The sequence below is a fragment of the Gymnoscopelus microlampas genome (assembly GCF_963454915.1).
Source record: "Gymnoscopelus microlampas genome assembly, chromosome: 23".
Lineage (NCBI taxonomy): Eukaryota > Metazoa > Chordata > Actinopteri > Myctophiformes > Myctophidae > Gymnoscopelus > Gymnoscopelus microlampas.
In genome coordinates this window covers 13,705,505-13,724,638 of record NC_139960.1, presented here as the reverse complement: position 1 = coordinate 13,724,638, position 19,134 = coordinate 13,705,505, and the positions used below count along the sequence as shown (strand labels likewise).

At 42.2% G+C, this 19,134-nt stretch overlaps 2 protein-coding genes across 3 annotated transcripts; one reads left to right on the top strand and one right to left on the bottom strand.

Moving 5' to 3' along the window:
• The first annotated feature begins 574 nt into the window (after positions 1-574).
• On the top strand, positions 575-12,268 carry LOC311039798 (bestrophin-4-like). Of its 2 annotated transcripts, XM_084049782.1 has the most exons (14): positions 575-647; positions 891-1,047; positions 2,698-2,792; positions 4,102-4,189; positions 4,597-4,742; positions 5,308-5,462; positions 6,162-6,239; positions 7,530-7,682; positions 8,052-8,132; positions 8,819-8,970; positions 9,149-9,263; positions 9,796-9,923; positions 10,005-10,274; positions 11,070-12,268. In XM_084049782.1, the coding sequence occupies exons 2-14, from the start codon at positions 896-898 to the stop codon at positions 11,509-11,511; spliced, it is 2,055 nt and encodes a 684-aa protein (XP_083905908.1). In that variant the 5' UTR covers positions 575-647; positions 891-895; the 3' UTR covers positions 11,512-12,268. The 2 variants fall into 2 exon arrangements, with proteins under 2 accessions (XP_083905908.1, XP_083905909.1); XM_084049783.1 differs by lacking the exon at positions 7,530-7,682.
• A 939-nt stretch (positions 12,269-13,207) lies between these two features.
• On the bottom strand, positions 13,208-18,888 carry nots (nothepsin; the record flags this gene model as incomplete). Its single annotated transcript, XM_084049491.1, has 10 exons — positions 13,208-13,387; positions 13,952-14,050; positions 14,173-14,317; positions 14,549-14,671; positions 15,213-15,412; positions 15,903-16,021; positions 16,617-16,734; positions 17,276-17,459; positions 18,598-18,725; positions 18,862-18,888. 10 exons carry the CDS (start codon positions 18,886-18,888, stop codon positions 13,208-13,210), a joined length of 1,323 nt encoding a protein of 440 aa, XP_083905617.1.
• Positions 18,889-19,134: the final 246 nt, after the last annotated feature.

Here is a 19,134-nt window from a genome sequence, read left to right as displayed (position 1 = left end):
TGTTATTTTAAACATCGGTATCGGCCAAGAATTTCCATATCGGTGCATCCCTAGTCTCGCTTATCAACATTAGCACATACACATAATGTATTTAAGTTGTTGACCTGAGACTCACTGGCCAGCTGCAAACAACACTACTATTTATAAATGAACATAAATGTCACACACGCACACACACACACACGCACACAACCACACCCACACACACACACACACACACACACACACACACACACACACACACACACACACACACACACACACACACACACACTCTAAGCCACATAGGCACAGCATGGCAGTGACACAGTGACAATAAAGACAGATCGAGACAGTGGAAAACCTGGATGGGGGGGGGGGGGGGGGGGGGGGGACAAGAGAGACAGATAGAGAGAGCAAGAGGTAGAGAGGGTAGGACAGAAAGAAGAGTAGAAAAAGAGAGGTTGAGAGGGGGAGAGGTGGGTGACACACAGGAGAGAGAAAGAGAGGAACACAGAGAGAGAGAGAGAGAGAGAGAGAGAGAGAGAGAGAGAGAGAGAGAGAGAGAGAGAGAGAGAGAGAGAGAACACAGTGGTAGGTATTTCTCCAACAGTTCCAGGCTAAATAACAGGAGAGACGCCAGACCACATGAAGACCAGGTCATATCTGTAAGTAGAAACTCATGTTATACTCTCATTGCATGTGTGTGTGTGTGTGTGTGTGTGTGTGTGTGTGTGTGTGTGTGTGTGTGTGTGTGTGTGTGTGTGTGTGTGTGTGTGTGTGTGTGTGTGTGTGTGTGTGTGTCACACCATTTATCTTTCTTTCATTCTGTCTGTCTGTCTGTCTGTCTGTCTGTCTGTCTGTCTGTCTGTCTGTCTGTCTGTCTGTCTGCCTGCCTGTCTGTCTGTCAGTGATAATGACAGTGACGTACTCCAGTCAGGTTGCCAATGCGACGTTCTTTGGGTTCCATCGTCTGTTGCTGCGTTGGAAAGGAAGCATCTACCGACTTCTCTACAGGGAGTTCACCGTGTTCACCCTTCTCTACGCTGTGCTCAGTGTGGTCTACAGGTACACACACACACACACACACACACACACACACACACACACACACACACACACACACACACACACACACACACACACACACACACACACACACACACACACACACACAGGAGAGACAGACAGGAGAGACAGACAGGAGAGACAGACAGTAGGACGGCTGAGACGGAGACAATGTAGGAGAGACAGACAGTAGGACAGCTGAGAGGGAGACAGTATAGGAGAGACAGACAGTAGGACAGGTGAGAGGGAGACAGTGTAGGAGAGACAGACAGTAGGACAGGTGAGAGGGAGACAGTGTAGGAGAGACAGACAGTAGGACAGGTGAGATGGAGACAGTTCAGGAGAGACAGACAGTAGGACAGGTGAGAGGGAGACAGTGTATGAGAGACAGACAGCTGAGAGGGAGACAGTGTAATATAGACAGACAGTAGGACAGCTGAGAGACAGACAGTGTATGAGAGACAGACAGACAGACAGCTGAGAGAGAGAGACAGTGTATGAGAGACAGACAGCTGAGAGGGAGACAGTGTAATATAGACAGACAGTAGGACAGCTGAGAGACAGACAGTGTATGAGAGACAGACAGACAGCTGAGAGAGAGAGAGAGAGACACAGTGTATGAGAGACAGACAGACAGCTGAGAGAGAGAGAGACAGTGTATGAGAGACAGACAGTAGGACAGCTAAGAGGGAGACAGTATAGGAGAGACAGACAGTAGGACAGTTGGGAGAGAGACAGACAGTAGGAGTGAAAGTTTATAACAGACATTTAGCTCTTATTATATAATATTATTAAGCTTTAGTATGTATGTGAAATATTGTTATGTAGCGCTACATGTATATTGGATCACTCCAATATGATATGATATGATGATATGCAGTGGTGGAAAAAGTACTCACATGCTTTTCTTATGTAAAAGTATCGATACTGCAATGTTGAAGTACCCCGTACTCCGCAAGCAAAAGTTCGGAATTCAAAATTTACTTGAGTAAAAGCGCAAGTATTGGTATCAAAATGTACTTAAAGTACCAAAAGAAGTCAATATGCAGGAAGTCCCATTTCACAAGTTTTCAAATAAATAAAATGTATAAAAATCTTTTGAAAATAGCAGATCTACAAGCTCACAATGCGTCGCGATGCGACGCATTGTGAGCTTGTAGATCGGCTATTTTAAAAACGGCCGAAATGTATATAGGGCTGAAGTGGTTAATGTATGTTTTGTAATAATGATTAAAATCTACAAAGTATAACTAGTAACTAAAGTTTTCTGTTGTAGTGTAGTAGTGGGAAAAGTAGTGGGAAAAGTTCAATTGTAGTGGATTCAATTGTAGTACATTATTTGCCTCCGAGATGTAGTGAAGTAAAAGTATATACAATTGGAAATATTCAGGTAAAGTAAAAGTGCTAAAAATTGTACTTAAGTACAGTACTTGAGTAAATGTACTTAGCTACTTTCCACCACTGCATATTTGTGGCCACAAGATCAGGATGTGGTTGTCGTGACTTGTATCTTGTGGTCATGACATAACTTATTGAACCATGCCACACCTCTCGTCCTCTTTATTAAGCAGAGTAATTGATTGATTAATTAATTAATTGATTGATTAATTAATTGATTAATTAATTGATTGATCAATTGGTGTGTCATAGGAAGGTGTTATCAGAGGACCAGAGGAGATTCTTTGAGAAGCTGTCTCTGTACTGTGACAGACATGCTGAACAGATTCCAGTCACCTTCATACTGGGTAGGTCTGACTGAATGACCACTTTTACTGAGTATGATATATATGACTGACTGACTGGTTTATGGTTTACTCTTTGAGTTTACCCACTGAAAGGTTTAATGAGTGACTGTTAGACTTTTTAGATTTAGATTTGTATTACTATACATACATTACATACATACATACAACCACTTAAGCTCTATAGAGATTTCGGCTATTTGAAAATAGCAGATCTACAAGCTCACAATGCGTCGCGATGTGACGCATTGTGAGCTTGTAGATCTGCTATTTTTTAAAGAGTTTTATACATTTCTAAACTTGAAATGGACATTCTGCATAATGAGTACTTTTACTTTTGGTACCTCAAGTACATTTTGATGCCAATACCTTTGGTACTTTTACTCAAGTAAATTTAGAATTCCGGACTTTTACTTGTACAGTATATGTGTGTGTGTGTGTGTGTGTGTGTGTGTGTGTGTGTGTGTGTGTGTGTGTGTGTGTGTGTGTGTGTGTGTGTGTGTGTGCGTGCGTGCGTGCGTGCGTGCGTGCGTGCGTGCGTGCGTGCGTGCGTGCGTGCGTGCGTGCGTGCGTTTTAATGTGCATCTGTGCGTAGATTAGATTGGAGTGTCAGACAATGATGTTAGCTCCATCTAGCTTCCATTCCAGCTGAAACTCATTAGGAGAAAGGCTTTAGCTCAGATTACACAATACAATGACAGTCATGTTTTTTCCCCCGTAAATGGGTATTAGGGCTCCTAGTTTACAAGATAACCACTTAATCAATTTGTAAATGTAAGTTGAACGTGGACATACAGTATTTGGGAAAATAAAAATACTAATTGTGTTTTTTAGCTCAGTCTGACTTTTTTTTAGCTCAGTCTGACTGATGATAACTAAGTACATTTACTCAAGTACTGTACTTAACTACAATTTTGAGGTATCTTTACTTTACTGGAGTATTTACAATTTTCAGTACTTTTACTTCTACTCCACTACATCTCAGAGGCAAAAATAGTACTTTTACTCCACTACAATTATTTGAAAACTCTAGTTACTAGTTACTTTGCAGATATAAATGATTATATTATAAAACATTAACATTAACCACTTTAGCCCTATTATATACATAGGCTATTTTCAAACATTTTAGTACTTTTACTTTTGGTACTTTAAGTATATTTTGATGCCAATACTTTTGTACATTTATTCAAGTAACATTTTGAACACAGGCCTTTTACTTGTAACTTGTTTTCATACTGTGGTATTGCTACTTTTACTTCTGAGTACTTCTTCCACCACTGATCTCATCTCTTTCTTTGATTTATGGAAGGTTTCTATGTCACTCTGGTGGTGAATCGATGGTGGAACCAGTTTGTCAACCTGCCCTGGCCGGACAGACTCATGTTCCTCATCTCCAGGTATACTACCCATCTGTTTCATTTAGCAGTGATGGGAAAAATACTAAAAATGTTTTACTTAAGTAAAAGTATCAATACTGCAATGCAGAAATACTCTGTTACAAGTAAAAGTCTGGAATTAAAAATGTACTTGAGTAAAAGTACAAAAGTATGGGTATCAAAATGTAGTTAAAGTATCAAAAGTAGAAAGTACTCATTATGTAGAATGTCCCATTTCACAAGTTTTCAAATGTATACAAAATGTATTTGAAAATAGCAGATCTAGTGAGCTTGTAGATGAAATGTATATAAGGCTGAAGTGGTTTTGTAATAATAATAAAAGAAATACAGAGTAACCAGTAATTCAAGTTTTCAAATAATTGTAGTGGAGTAAAAGTATAATACCCCCCCCCCCCCCCCCCCCCCAGTTGTGTCCAGGGCTCTGATGAATACGGCCGCCTGTTACGGCGTACATTGATGCGTTACGTTAACCTGACATCTCTGCTCATCCTGCGCTCGGTCAGTACTGCCGTCTGTAAACGATTTCCCACCATTGACCATGTGGTAGAGGCAGGTAAGTGTCTGTCTGTCTGTCTGTCTGTCTGTCTGTCTGTCTGTCTGTCTGTCTGTCTGTCTGTCTGTCTGTCTGTCTGTCTGTCTATTTGCCTGTCTGTCTGTCTGTCTGTCTGTCTGTCTGTCTGTCTGTCTGTCTGTCTGTCTGTCTGTCTGTCTGTCTGTCTGTCTGAACTGAACTGAACTGAACTGAACTGAACTGAACTGAACTCCCAGGTCAAATAAAATCAATCAAAACAACAGACACTCTTCTCCTCTGTCGCTAATATTTCCTGCAACCCATGGGATTTGCTCATTATCAGCCAGTTAAGATGGCCTTCATTCTTCAGAAATTATATTTATAGTAATATATAGTTATCATATGACTCTAAAGCATCAGATTACTGCTGGCTTCCTATTCTACTAGTTAGTCAACTGGTTCTAACTTCTATTCAGACCAGTTAGTTAACTGGTTGTTAACTCCAGCCCTTTTTTTTTACTGTATGAAAACAACCTGTAGGTTTTATTACAAGTTCCAAGTCTCCGAATTCACACTCCGAAAACTCTCTCTGTCTGTCTGTCTGTAGGTTTTATGACTCCAGAAGAGCGGAAAGTGTTTGATAATATCTGTTCTCCTCATCTGAAGTACTGGGTTCCAGTGGTGTGGTTCACCAACCTGTGCTCCAAAGCACGGAGAGAAGGACGAATACGAGACAGCGTGGATCTACAGACAATACTCACTGTAACATGCTATACTGTAGTGTGTAGCCTATAGAACTCATTTGAAGCACATTGAAATAATACACAATCCTTTAGTTGTTAAGGTAGAATTAGCCCATTAAGACCGGCAACGCATCTGTGTCATTTTCAGATAAAAAAAAAAATAGCAGATCTACAAGCTCGTAGCACAGCATGTATACGCTTGTAGATCTGCAATTGTTTTTGACAAATCATGGAAATCTGACATTTTTTAACTCCAATATTTGCTTCTGAGGGGTCCCTGCATGGAACAAAATGTTTTAGCGGGAAAATACATATAATTCTGGGGGTCCTTGACATGAAAAGAGTTTGAGAACCACTGATATTATAGCAATATACGTTTTTTTCAAAAAGGATTTAGAAGACATTTGTAGAATCCCCCAGAAGCAAAGATTTGAGTTAAAAATGTTCGCTTTTAAAAATATATATATTCAAATATTTGCACCAATTTTCTCGATTTAAAAAAAATGGCAAATATACGAGCTCATAGCTTGTATATCTGCTATTTTTTAATAGCCTAAAAAAATCTTAAAATGACACGTTCCCGGTCTTAATGGATTAAACTGTAGGCTATATTATATTAAATACTATATTATAGTTTATATTGTACTAAATACTTTGCTATGGTAAACTATATACTATTTCTCATTCCATCTTTTATTCTGCATGTCTGTGTCTATAGGAAATGAATACATTCAGAACATGGTGCTCCACTCTGTTTGGATATAACTGGGTGGGCATTCCTCTGGTCTACACGCAGGTACATGTCTCTCTGTCTAGACCAGGGGTCTTCAACAGGGGGTCCGGGACCCCTAGGGGGTCCTCAGAGTTACTACAGGGGGTCCACCAAATATTTGTGTGATAGGATTTGTATATTTTACCTTAACCACTTGAACCCTAGCATCCCTTTTCTGAGGAGAACTTTAGCCAAAAATAGCCGATCTACAAGCTCACAACGCCTCGCAGCGCGAGGCGTTGTGAGCTTGTAGATCTGCTATTTTTGGCAAAGAGGCTATAGGTGTAGAGGGAAAAAAGAGCAGACCACGTAAACAAAAAATGTCAAATCTGAAACACAATTTCATACGATATAGAGGGGGTCCCTGCTTCATCTCTCTCTCAGCTAGGGGGTCCTTGGCCTGAAAACGTTGAAGACCCCTGCTCTAGACATCCATGCATCCCGGCCTCCCGCATGCATCCGGCATCCATGCATCCATCCTTGCATGCATTCATCCATCCAGCCATGTATCCGTCTGTCCGTCCGTCCGTCCATCCATCCATCAGAATGTTTTGTATTTCCCTGCTTCCCAACTGGTTGTGTATGTGCGCTTTAGTTTAGTTTAGTTTATTTCGATGCACATCAACAGTATCACAAAACATAACACACTGTAATTCAATATTTCATACTGTTTGATCGAAAAGGCATAGGCTGCTCATAGCTTATTAATGCCTATCCTTTATACATGTTGGTTTAAGTTATTTTTTGTGACAAAGTTTATATTGAATGAACACTCCAAAATGATCCTCAATTACAGTCAAAACTACTTAGGTTGTTCATATTAATCGAACACTCAAAATGTTTCCATATTTACATTCATGACTTCACACCTACATGCGTGAAAGTGTAAGATATACACCCGAATGTGTGCATATACCCATATACGCACATTCAAATATACATACCGTATATATACAGACGCCAAAAAAATAGACTCACACACACACACACACACACACACACACACACACACACACACACACACACACACACGTAACCTGATCTGTCCTAATCACCTCTCATCCGGTCTGCCCACGGCTGGAAACTCTCCTTAGTAACAAAGCACCAAGACAACAACATCAGATATTTTGTCCTTTATCGAATTTTAAATTTCACTGTCTCTCTTTCTGTGTGTGTTCGTGTGTTCGTGTGTGTGTGTGTGTGTGTGTGTGTGTGTGTGTGTGTGTGTGTGTGTGTGTGTGTGTGTGTGTGTGTGTGTGTGTGTGTGTGTGTGTGTGTGTGTGTTTGCGTGTGTGTGTGTGTCTTTCTCTTCAGGTTGTAACTTTAGCTGTCTACACTTTCTTCTTTGCGTGTTTGATTGGTCGACAGTTCCTCGACCCTGCCCGGGGGTACCATGGACATGACCTTGACCTCTACATTCCTATTTTCACCCTGCTGCAATTTGTCTTCTATGCTGGCTGGCTCAAGGTCACACGCACTCACACACACACACACACACACACACACACACACACACACACACACACACACACACACACACACACACACACACACACACACACACACACACACACACACACACACACACACACACACACACACACACACACACACTCATGCACGCACACACACAACACACACAACACATGCACACACACGCACGCACGCACGCACGCACGCACGCAATTACACATGCACACAGGTAGGTAGTTTATGTGTGTCTGGTTGCTACATAGTTAACTTGTGTGGTTGCTAGGTACATAGTTCATGTGGTTACTAGGTAGTTCATGTGTTTGTGTGGTTGCTCGGTAGTTCATATGTTTGTGTGGTTACTAGGTAGCAGAACAGCTGATCAACCCGTTTGGAGAAGACGATGATGACTTTGAGGCTAACTGGATCATCGACCGAAATCTACAGGTCAATAACCAATCACAACACACAGAAACAGGTCAATAACCAATCACATCACACAGAAACAGGTCAATAACCAATCATTCATAACTCTTATATACAGGTCATAAACCGATCATAACCCTAAATTACAGGTCAATAACCAATCACAAAACATATATTTCTTTTGAGATATATCATTCAGATATATAGCTGTCTTTCCTGTAGGTGTCTCTCATGTCTGTATGTATCTCTGCAGGTGTCTCTCATGTCTGTATGTCTCTCTGTAGGTGTCTCTCATGTCTGTATGTCTCTGTAGGTGTCTCTCATGTCTGTCTGTCTGTCTGTCTGTCTGTCTGTCTGTATGTCTCTCTGTAGGTGTCTTTGATGTCTGTATGTCTCTCTGTAGGTGTCTCTGATGTCTGTATGTCTCTGTAGGTCTATCTCGAGCCTGTATGTCTCTCTGTAGGTGTCTCTCATGTCTGTGTGTCTCTCTGTAGGTGTCTCATGTCTGTGTGTCTCTGTAGGTGTCTCTCATGTCTGTAGGTCTCTCTGTAGGTGTCTCTCGTGTCTGTGTGTCTCTCTGTAGGTGTCTCTGATGTCTGTATGTCTCTCTGTAGGTGTCTCTGATGTCTGTATGTCTCTCTGTAGGTGTCTCTCATGTCTGTGTGTCTCTCTGTAGGTGTCTCTCATGTCTGTATGTCTCTCTGTAGGTGTCTCTCCTGGCTGTAGATGAGTTGCACATGAGTCTTCCTCAGATGAGTAGAGATGTTTACTGGGACGACAACCAGGCCAGACCTCCGTACACAGTGGCTGCTAAAGAAACCTGCATCGCCTCCTTTCTGGGCTCTACCACTGACATGGGGTAAACACAAATCTTCAGTGTAGATTTGGGTCCCAGAGATTTAAAAAAAATTATAATAATAATTAAACAATTAGGGGCCCATGGCCTAGTGCATATTAAACTCTAACCCTAACCTTGAAATGAAAAGGGTTGAGAATCACTGAACTAGTCAATCAATCTCTGTGTCTATATCCTCCAGTCTGTCTGACATCCTTCAGTTTGAGGAAGATGACATTACAGAAAGTCACCCACGACGACAGGAGTCGTTTCTGGCTCGACGACAGGAGTCATTTCTGGCTCGACGACAGACATCGGTAATGTGTAATTAACCACGTAACTCATTCAGTGCCAAAAACAACATTGTCTATTGCTGCCAGTGCCAGCGATTTTCGAGTGTTTTCACTCACCTTTGAAAAATCACAGAATATTATTCTTCACAACGATCGACCCGCCGATCGTTTTAAAAGACGTAGGGGGGGTCTCGTAGACTCTGAGAAAAGAAATTGTGTGGCCGCGATCGTCCATTCCATAGATATGGGCAGTTGAATGAGGGGTGGATTTTGTAACCCATTTTTCACCCAGTGCCAATGCCTAAGCTTGTAATCCTGGGCACTACTCTACCTCTGCCAACTGAGCTCCTGCTTCCTTCAATGCATGAGGAGTGAGCAGACCGCTTCTTATCACCTGACGGGGGGGGGGGGGGGGGGGGGGGGGGTTTTCGCCGGTTGGACGTAGCGTGTGGAAGGAACACGTTATTCCAACCAGTTCCTTTCCCCTCCATGGCTTAAACGGCTTAAAAACGAAAATCATCTGACCATTGTCTTCTGTTTTTGCCACGTTTACCAGGTTATGGGGCGTGTCCGCCGGTTGATGAGCGTTCAGGAGCCTCCAGAGTTGGTTCCGCCCCACCCCGCGTTCAAACGCCACAGCAGTGATGCCGTCGGCGGCTTCATTCCCTTCATGACTGACTACAGGTATGCAGACGGCCAATCATCCGAAAACGTTTAGGAACCAGTGCTCTAGACTGTATGATGATGTATCATCCATCCATCCAGGGCCCCTACTCCTTCCCCTCCCTCAGCCGTCGACACCCTGGGGACCCTGAAAGAGGTCAGAGAGGTCAACAGCACCCCGCCCTCCCCCTCCGCCTCCCCGCACCTCCCCCCACGGCTCGTCGTCAGCCCCCCGTTCTCCGGCTTCCGTGGCAACATGGAGTTTGGTGCTGAGGCTGTTGCCGGTAGCGACGGGGGCCCCGCCCCTCAGGAGGCGTGGCTGAAGCCTGGGACGGCCCAGTTAGAGCCGTCCCTCACAGAGGACAACCTGAGGTACCAACTCACAGATAACACAACTTACACTACAAAGGGTAGACCTCCGCCAGGCCAGGTTTGCTACCCAGGGACCAGGGTTGCTCATTGTACGTGGTACCACGGCGTACGCCCAAAGATCTTTTCAGGAAGTCAATCATAGCCAAACAGAATGGAATATGAACAAGCTGACTGATACATCTTGATCACAGGACTCAGGAGATAATGTGTATCGATTTATGTGAGCTTTTGACAAAATCTGTAGGAGTAGCAGCAAAAAAGTGTTTTGAAGAAAAGGCAAAGTGGCGGAAAATCTAGTCCGGCACAAATGGGTGGGGCCAATATGGGTAGTTGCGTCATGATCGAAGGAATCCGGGGAAATAAATATTTGATTGTACAACCTCTTTGTATTGCACATGGAGCATAACATAGCAGATGATGCTGAAACAAATAAACTGGTTTTGATGTGTTATTGAAATGTATGACTGACGCCGGACAGATAGCTGAAGTGTATTTTTAGGTCTGCAGGTAAATAATTATTATCTTTCTGTGTTTGTATTGAAGTCGAGATCAGTGGTGTATTCTAGTTTTTTTTTGGAGGGTATACAATAATTATTCCCTGCACGACATGCATGCGTATCATCAATGGATGAAATGGTTAGTAGGCGGTCTACGCTTTTTTCCCAAAAAATCTGCACGGTATACTGTCTACGTATATCGCGTAACACGGTAGAACACACCACTGGTCGGGATACTCTCAAAGGATGTGTTTTACTTAAATAAGACCAACCCTTCCTCTCCTTGTTGTCATCCTAGGGACAACTCTGCAATGTGCTACTCTCCCACAGAGCTGGGCCCCAAGAAGTTCCGTTGGAGTGTGCAAACAAAAGACAAGGACCAACCCTCCAGAGACAAGGACCACCCCTCCAGAGACAAGGACCAACCCTCCAGAGACAAGGACCACCCCTCCAGAGACAAGGACCGCCCCTCCAGACACCCATTGTCCAGGCTGCAGGGCAGACACCTCTCCTTCCAGTTCTCCCGTCAGTCGTCTAAATCCTCTGTCCGCAGCCTGCACAGCCCCATGGGCGCCGTGGGCCGAGTCCCATCGGCCCCCCAGACCCCCATGTCCCCCAACACGGACCATGACTTCCAGGGCATCCCGGCAGAGGAGGAGGAGGGACACGGAGAGAGGAAGGGAGCCAATGACAACCATGAACAAAACAACAACAACAACCACCAATCACAGAGGTTATAAAGAAGCTACGTCCAATCACAGGGCCCTACATTTAAGCGTGGATCAGACTACACTATTTCAGCCAGAGTTTGCCACCACCGACACATTTTCCTATGTCGCGGAGACGCACACGACTAGTATGAACAAACATGCATCTTTCCCTCTTGTAGTGTGACATGTCAGAAGACCAGCGATTTGGCGTCTGCGACACCACCACTACATAAAGAATAGCATACAATACTACGTAATGTAGTCACTAGCCAGTCTCCCAACAAAGACGCGGCAATAATTCAATTGCAATTTAATTTAATTTAATTGCATAGTCTGACAGACCATTGTGAAAGACAAAATTATTTTGTTGTCTGAACCTGGCATTACTAACTGGTGATTACCTTCTAAATAGTTCTCCACTAGCGCGGAGCGATACATTTACAAACTGGTTACCTTGTAAACGGTTCTCCACTAGCATGGAGAATGTGAATTATAATATTTGCAGTTTCACTGTACAAGCCGTTTGTACTTAGACATGCATTGCTTAATCTTTGAGACAAGTATATGCTACTGGCAGGATCAACCAGGTAGGCCTCCTGTTTACAAATGTACAAGATGAAATAGTACTAGCTTACTGCTACTTTAACTAATACTACTACCACTGTATATATAGCAGCAGGGTGAACAGTGTGTTTTGATTACTTTTATTCATGAGTTTTTTTTTTTAAATGTCTGTTGTCTATTTGTTGCTGTTGATGTATGAAGGTAGTAAATCATTTTCAACCACAACCCAACTTTTACTTTTACTTCACCAGGCACTTCTGGCCGGAAGTGCTTCCGTTTGGTGATGTCATGCACGTAGCGCCGAGCTGTGGTCTACTTTTGAGACTACTTTTGACATTTTTTCATGTCAAGGATAGTCTCGCGTGGCCAGACTGTTGCCTCCCACAATTTTCAAATGTTTCCGGTCATACAGTCTGGGACTCGGAAGCTCTGATCATGATTAGAATATAAACCGGATATGAAGCCTCCTCCCCACTTCCGTTTCGTCTTTACAGTCGCGCAAATTTATCCTAATATAAATACAAATCATCTAAGTATATTTAGCTTGCTGCTTAGCAGAAATGGAAATAAAATAATGAAATGTAAAGATATTTTAAAATATATTTTTGTGAATGGAAGTGCTTCCTCTCTCGGATTTCGGGAGTTGTAGTTCCAGACTCTATATAGCATTCAGAGATTGTGGAATAGTTGTCTGGCTACACGAGACTATGTCAAGGACCACCCAAAATGATATGTATTTGTTGTTCCCGCCCAAATGTTCGCTTTAAAAATATATTCAAAGATTTTCACAAATTTTCACGATTTTTCAAAAATAGCAGATATACAAGGCGCTCATAGCGTGGCGCTTGGTGCCGCGCTATGAGCGCCTCGTATATCTGCTATTATAGCCAAAGTATAAAATAATAGTTTAAGTGGTTACACAGATGCGTTCCCAGTCTTAATGGGTTTAAGTCTTGTTCTGTTCTCACGACAGTGAGAGTTGAGATGATTTTAGATTCGTCACTGTTGCGACAAAGCATGGGTGATGAATGAATGAGAGCAGAGACATTAAGAGATGCTGCTGTGCACAAACTTTAATTTCCTCTGTTTATCAATTATACTGATCAGTGTGGGGGTCTATCGGTTATGGATAGATTGAATGATTGATGAGCTATACTGGTGTCTAGTGTTCTTCTGTCTGGTGTCTGGCCCGTGCCAGCCCGACGCGGTCCTGTCCTCTGTCGAAGACGCTGTAGTACTGCGTCAGAAACACGTCTCCCAGGATCCACAGAGGTCCCTGGGGAGACATCATGTCCGCTGCCTGGAAGGCGCTGAAACACAACTCCCTGCCCCCGAAAACTTCCTGTACAGACAGCAGAGGAGAGAGAGAGATGGACAGAGAGAAAGGTTTTAATGGGGAACTGGAGACAGATAGGCAGTGGGGTAAAGTAACTAAGTACATTTACTCAAGTACTGTACTTAAGTAAAATCTCAGAGGCAAATATTGTACTTTTTACTCCACTACAATGATTTGACAACTTTAGTTACTAGTTAATAGTACATTAATCACTTCAGCCCTCTGTATATTTCGGCCATTTGAAAATAGCCGATCTACAAGCTCACAATGCTTCGCGATGCGACGCATTGTGAGCTTGTAGATCTGCTATTTTCAAAAGACTCTTATACATTTTGAACTTGTGAAAGCGGACATTCTGCACAATGACAACTTTTACTTTTGGTACTTTAAGCAAATTTTGATGCCAATACTTTTATACTACTCAAGTATATTTTGAATTCCGGACTTTTTCTTGTAACAGAGTATTTTTGTATTGCAGTATTGATACATTTACTTAAGTAAAAACAATTTTCCACCACTGCAGATAGGCAGACGAACCGACAGACAGACAGACCAATCAATCGATCATACCTTCCGTACGTAGTTCTTTGATTCCAGAGTGTACTCGACCCCTCCCAGAACAAACGTCACATGTGGAAGGCTGGCTAACCTGGCACAGTCTATCAGATACTGACACACACACACACACACACACACACACACACACACACACACACACACAGTTTGTTTTACATGGAATGTGATTATTTTTTTTAAACAATAATAAAAAGTATTATGTTTCGTTTTTGAACCTCTCCGATGTTAGTGGGCGTGGCTCCAATCAGCTCCTGCAGTTTGATAATGTCATTGGTCGGCCCGGCAATGAGGGAGGTTCCTGTGTCAACGATCGCCTCGCAACCACGAGGACAGAACGAAGCGATACCCTGGACGGCGATGCTGACACACGCACGCACGCACACACGCACGCAAACACACACATTAATTTCCCAAATCGTTTTCAACCCAAAATATAATACTATGCTGTAACTGTGTAACATGTTATGTAGGCCTGCCTGTTGTTCTGTGTGTGTGTGTGTGTGTGTGTGTGTGTGTGTGTGTGTGTGTGTGTGTGTGTGTGTGTGTGTGTGTGTGTGTGTGTGTGTGTGTGTGTGTGTGTGTGTGTGTCACCTTTCCATCTTAATTTGCCAGTATCCCTTATGAGAGACAGGGATCCAGTTGATTGGTCCGCTGAAGAGCGCCTCGTCCGTTCCTCCAATCAGAAGCTCTCCATCTGGGTCCCTGGTCTGCTTTCTTTTAGACAATTTCCCCCCAAATTAAAAGTTTATTTTATTACATACTTTTTGGTTCAAATGAAGTGAAAATGTCAGTGTTATTTCAGTGATGAAAAAAAGTTACTTCAGAGATGTTTGAATATTCAAATGATTTATTAATGAATGATTTATTATTAAACACTATAACTATTCAATTGATTAGTTAAGTAAACAATGTGACTACTTTTTCCACCACTGGGTCCGACACAGATCCTGATTTTGGAGAGTCCTAGCACACCCATGTTTTGTCAAAAAGTGCTCAATTTCATGAACATTTTTCAGAAATAGAAGATATTTCATAAATAGCGGATCAACAACCTCACAAGACTTTTGAACAGTGGTGTAAAGCAACTAAGTACATTTATTCAAGGTATTATTTGAGGTATTTCAAATAATACCTTTATTTTTATGGAAATTGGTTACAAATTGGGACACATCGGCGGTATATATAATTCCTGATCGCAATGTTGACAAAAAAAAGTCAAAGTAATAGCAGATAATGTCGGCCATTATTACAATACCTGCTGAGGTAGAATGAGAATACAGGTTTTTCTACGAGTTTCTGAGTCATCATGTTGTCAAACACAGGCTTCCCAACGATCTCGGCCAGAGAGGGGTAGGCGAGACCCAGGACTCCGTCAAACTGACCCATGACAAACGCTTGGCCCGGTTCATATACAGACTCCCCAAACTCCTGTTGCACCACCGTCAGACCTCCTATCTGGAGAGGAACACTATATATCATTTAACCCATTATTAGCCTAAGATCTGAGACCGATTCTACAAATGTCTTCTAAATCCTAACAGTTTTCTGAAAAACGTATGTTCCTATGTCAGTGGTTCTCAAACTTTTTCTTGTCAAGGGCCTCCAAAATGATATGTATTTGGCCACGGACCCCCATCTCGAAATTTTTTGTTCCAGGGACCCCCCAGAAGCAAAGATTTGAGTTAAAAATGTTCACAAGAATATATATATTCAAAGATTTGCACAAATTGTGACGATTTTTCAAAAATAGCAGATAAGTGCCTCGCTACGAGCTTGTAGATCTGCTGTTTGAGCTTGTATATCTGCTATTTTTTAAGCTCAAATCTAAAATGACACAGATGCTTTGCTTGGGTTAAGCTGATGATTAGAGCCTGAGTTATACTCACACACGATTCACAACACCGCACAAATCAAAGTATAACTCAGGCATATACACACACGTTACCTTCAGCGTCTCTCTGCCCATGACTCCCAGCAGGTGTCCTGAACCATAGTTAATTCCAAACGTTCTTCCATCATGGCCGAACGAATGAGAGTCAAATGCCTTAAAGCGCTGGTGGTTGGCTGGAACAAACAGTCACACACAGTCACACACAGTCACACACACACAAACGCACACACGCACGCACGCACGCACACGCAGATACAGACGCACACACACAAGCACAGTGTATAAATATACTAGCATGATGAGCTTTCTTGCCTACCTACAGTGACTGGCTGGGTCACAATGTCCCTCGAGTTTTTTCATGCACAAGAAACTATTCTTCACATCCATAGCAATTTGAATGGAATATATATTTATAAATGACTTTCGATTATCGTCTATTTTCGCTACACAATACCATCATACAACAAAGTATAAATTAACGCTTAAGTGGTAAATTGTCTTCGACACACATAGACTGGTGAGCCGAGGGCTGAACACAGGCGACATTTTGATTTGTTTGCTGTTGAGTCCATTGTGGAGGATAAAATGACATTAATTATCAGGTTTTGTAATGAACTGGCAGCTAATAATAGATTATCTATCAGTAACTGATAGGGCATACACACACTGAGCGACCATGAACTTCTAATCTGAATGTTGAATAAACTGATTTAAGGCCAGGTCATTTTGACACAAAAACGTGCACGTACGCACACACACAGAGCTTACCACAGGCCTGGCTCACACAGTAGGATGAAGGAACCCACAGGTCAGCGGATCCAGTATCAAATATAACAGTGAAGTTCTGTTTTGGAGTCCCAAGACTAATCTGGCCATAGAACTGAGCCTAAGCCACACACACACACACACACACACACACACACACACACACACACACACACACACACACTGAATACAGTATCTCATGTCAGCTTATTATCCCTTATCTTACCTTACCTTAAGTTATCTTACAGTATGTTAACTTATGTTATCTTACACTAACTCATATTATGGTATGCCACAAACATGAACACACGTTTATACACATGTTCAATAGGCTCCTCTTTTTAACTAAACCAAATTCATATCAATTTGGGGTTATCTCAAGAGTTTCTCAAAGATTTTTCATGTCACAGACCCCCAACTTGTGCAAAACATTATTTAGCCACGGACCCCCATTTTTGTGCGAGGGACCGGAATTATTTTTTTCAAAATAATGCAATGTTTTTTTCAAAAGTTCTAAATAAATAAATAAAAATACAAGCTTGAACCTCAGCTATTTTCGAATGTGGTTAAACCTGTAAATTTAAATGTTAATGCTATGTTAATTAATTTGGCTGAAGACTCCCCCTCAAGGACCCCCGGGGGTCCCCTGTGTTCTCTCTTACATCCATGTAGTTGATGAGTTTCTCCCTGGTGCGGTCCAGGAGACGCAGGGAGGGCGTCCCGGCAGGGAAACACTGAGCATAGCGACGGCCGAACGCGTCCGCCTGGTGATCTCTCACAAACTCCTCCAGCTCACCACCGGCACGCAGCAGACTGCGAACCGAACGCACCTTCGTCAGAGGAACTCTGGTGTGGGAGAACATTAAAAGATTCTCTAAGTCAAGGGCAGTGGTGGGAAAAAGGACTCACATGTTTTACAAAGTATCAATACTGCAGTGTAGAATAAAAAGTCTGGTAATCAAAATTTACTTGAGTAAAAGTACAAAAGTATTGGCATCAAAATATACCTAAAAAGTCCTCATTGTGCAGAACGCCCCATTTCAAAATGTATAAAAATCTTTTGAAAATAGAAGATCAACAAGCTCACGATGCGTTGCGATCGGCTATTTTCAAATGGCCAAAATACATCGGGCTGAAGTGGTTAATGGTTTTGTGATGACAATCAAAAAGTTTGAAGTAACTAAAGCTGTAAAATAATTGAAGTGGAGTAAAAAGTACAATATTTAGATGTAGTGGAGTCGTACAGTACTTGAGTAAATGTACTTAGTTACTTTAGACCACTGGTCAGGGGGCGTCATTCGGGCATTTGCTACCCCCTAGCATTCGCATTTAACCTCAAAATTCAGGGCTTTTATTCATATTTCCTCCACCTCTGGATGTGTTTATGCAGATTAGAAACAGAAATCACAATACAACAATTTTATTTAACTAGCAATATCAATAGTCTTTTGTTGGCCTTTTAGCCAAATGTACTAGAAGTCACTCATACAGAAACAATTCAGCATTTCCCCCCCATAAATGCACAGCTATTATTACATATCTTGTTCAAATGGCAGTGTAGACATTAAAAGAAGTGTTTGAAAGTGAAATTTCACAAAATAGCAGATATACAAGCTCATAGCGTGGCACCGAGTGCCACAATATGAGCTTGTAGATCTGCATTTTTTTTTTTTATTATGAACATTTTTGCATATCTTTTTGAATATATACTTTTTAAAGCGAACAAATCTTTGCTTCTGGGGGTCCCTGGAACAAAATGCTTTACAAATGTTCGCTTTGAAAATTCAAATATCTGCACTCATTTTCACGATTTTTCAAAAATAGTAGATCTACAAGTTCATAGCGCTATGAGCCTTGTAGATGTGCCATTTTTGAGAAGCCAAAGGAATCTAAAAATTAACCATATGCGTTCCCAGTCTTAGTGGATTAAAAGAAATAAAATAACAACTTTCAATGCCTTTAAAAACAATATTGTAACGGTTACCTGATGAGGCCCTGTGCTGACCAGGTAAGCCAGCAGACGGTCAGTAACACTGTCCACTTCATGTCTGTGTGTCTGTCCTGCTGAGACTGATGTTCTACTTGATGTTGGACAGTCCAGTCTTTGTTTGTCTACACAGTGTTGACAGACAGACAGGTCACAGTGTCTCTGACCTCAGTCACACCACACCATACGACAGCCAGGTCACACCCGTCCATATATCAAGGGGTTTCCTTTTTACCAGTGTTGCCATGTCTGCCTATTCACCTTGGCCTTTCTCCAGGGCGGCGCCATTGCCCTTTTCAGCTGCGTCATTGGCAACACACAGATACCCAACACATGACTGTTCATTTCCTCCCTAGAAGGCTGCAGGTGCAATGCAGGTTATCCGTGTGTTGCCAGATTTAGTAAGAGAAACAAGCGGCCACGTCTATGAAAACAAGCCCAAAAGAAGCTACTAGAGAAGGAAGTTATCTGAAGCAATTTAAAACTACCTAAGATTTTCCATTCTGTTCCTATAGCAACACATGTTTTTTTTAA

Bases quoted from the DNA above. Each gene is read 5' to 3' on its own strand.
- LOC311039798 (XM_084049782.1), top strand. From the start codon at position 896: ATGACAGTGACGTACTCCAGTCAGGTTGCCAATGCGACGTTCTTTGGG. The intron at 7,683-8,051 runs GTCACACGCACT...TGTGGTTACTAG, and splicing joins TCTATGCTGGCTGGCTCAAG to GTAGCAGAACAGCTGATCAA. The intron at 10,275-11,069 runs GTACCAACTCAC...TTGTCATCCTAG, and splicing joins CTCACAGAGGACAACCTGAG to GGACAACTCTGCAATGTGCT.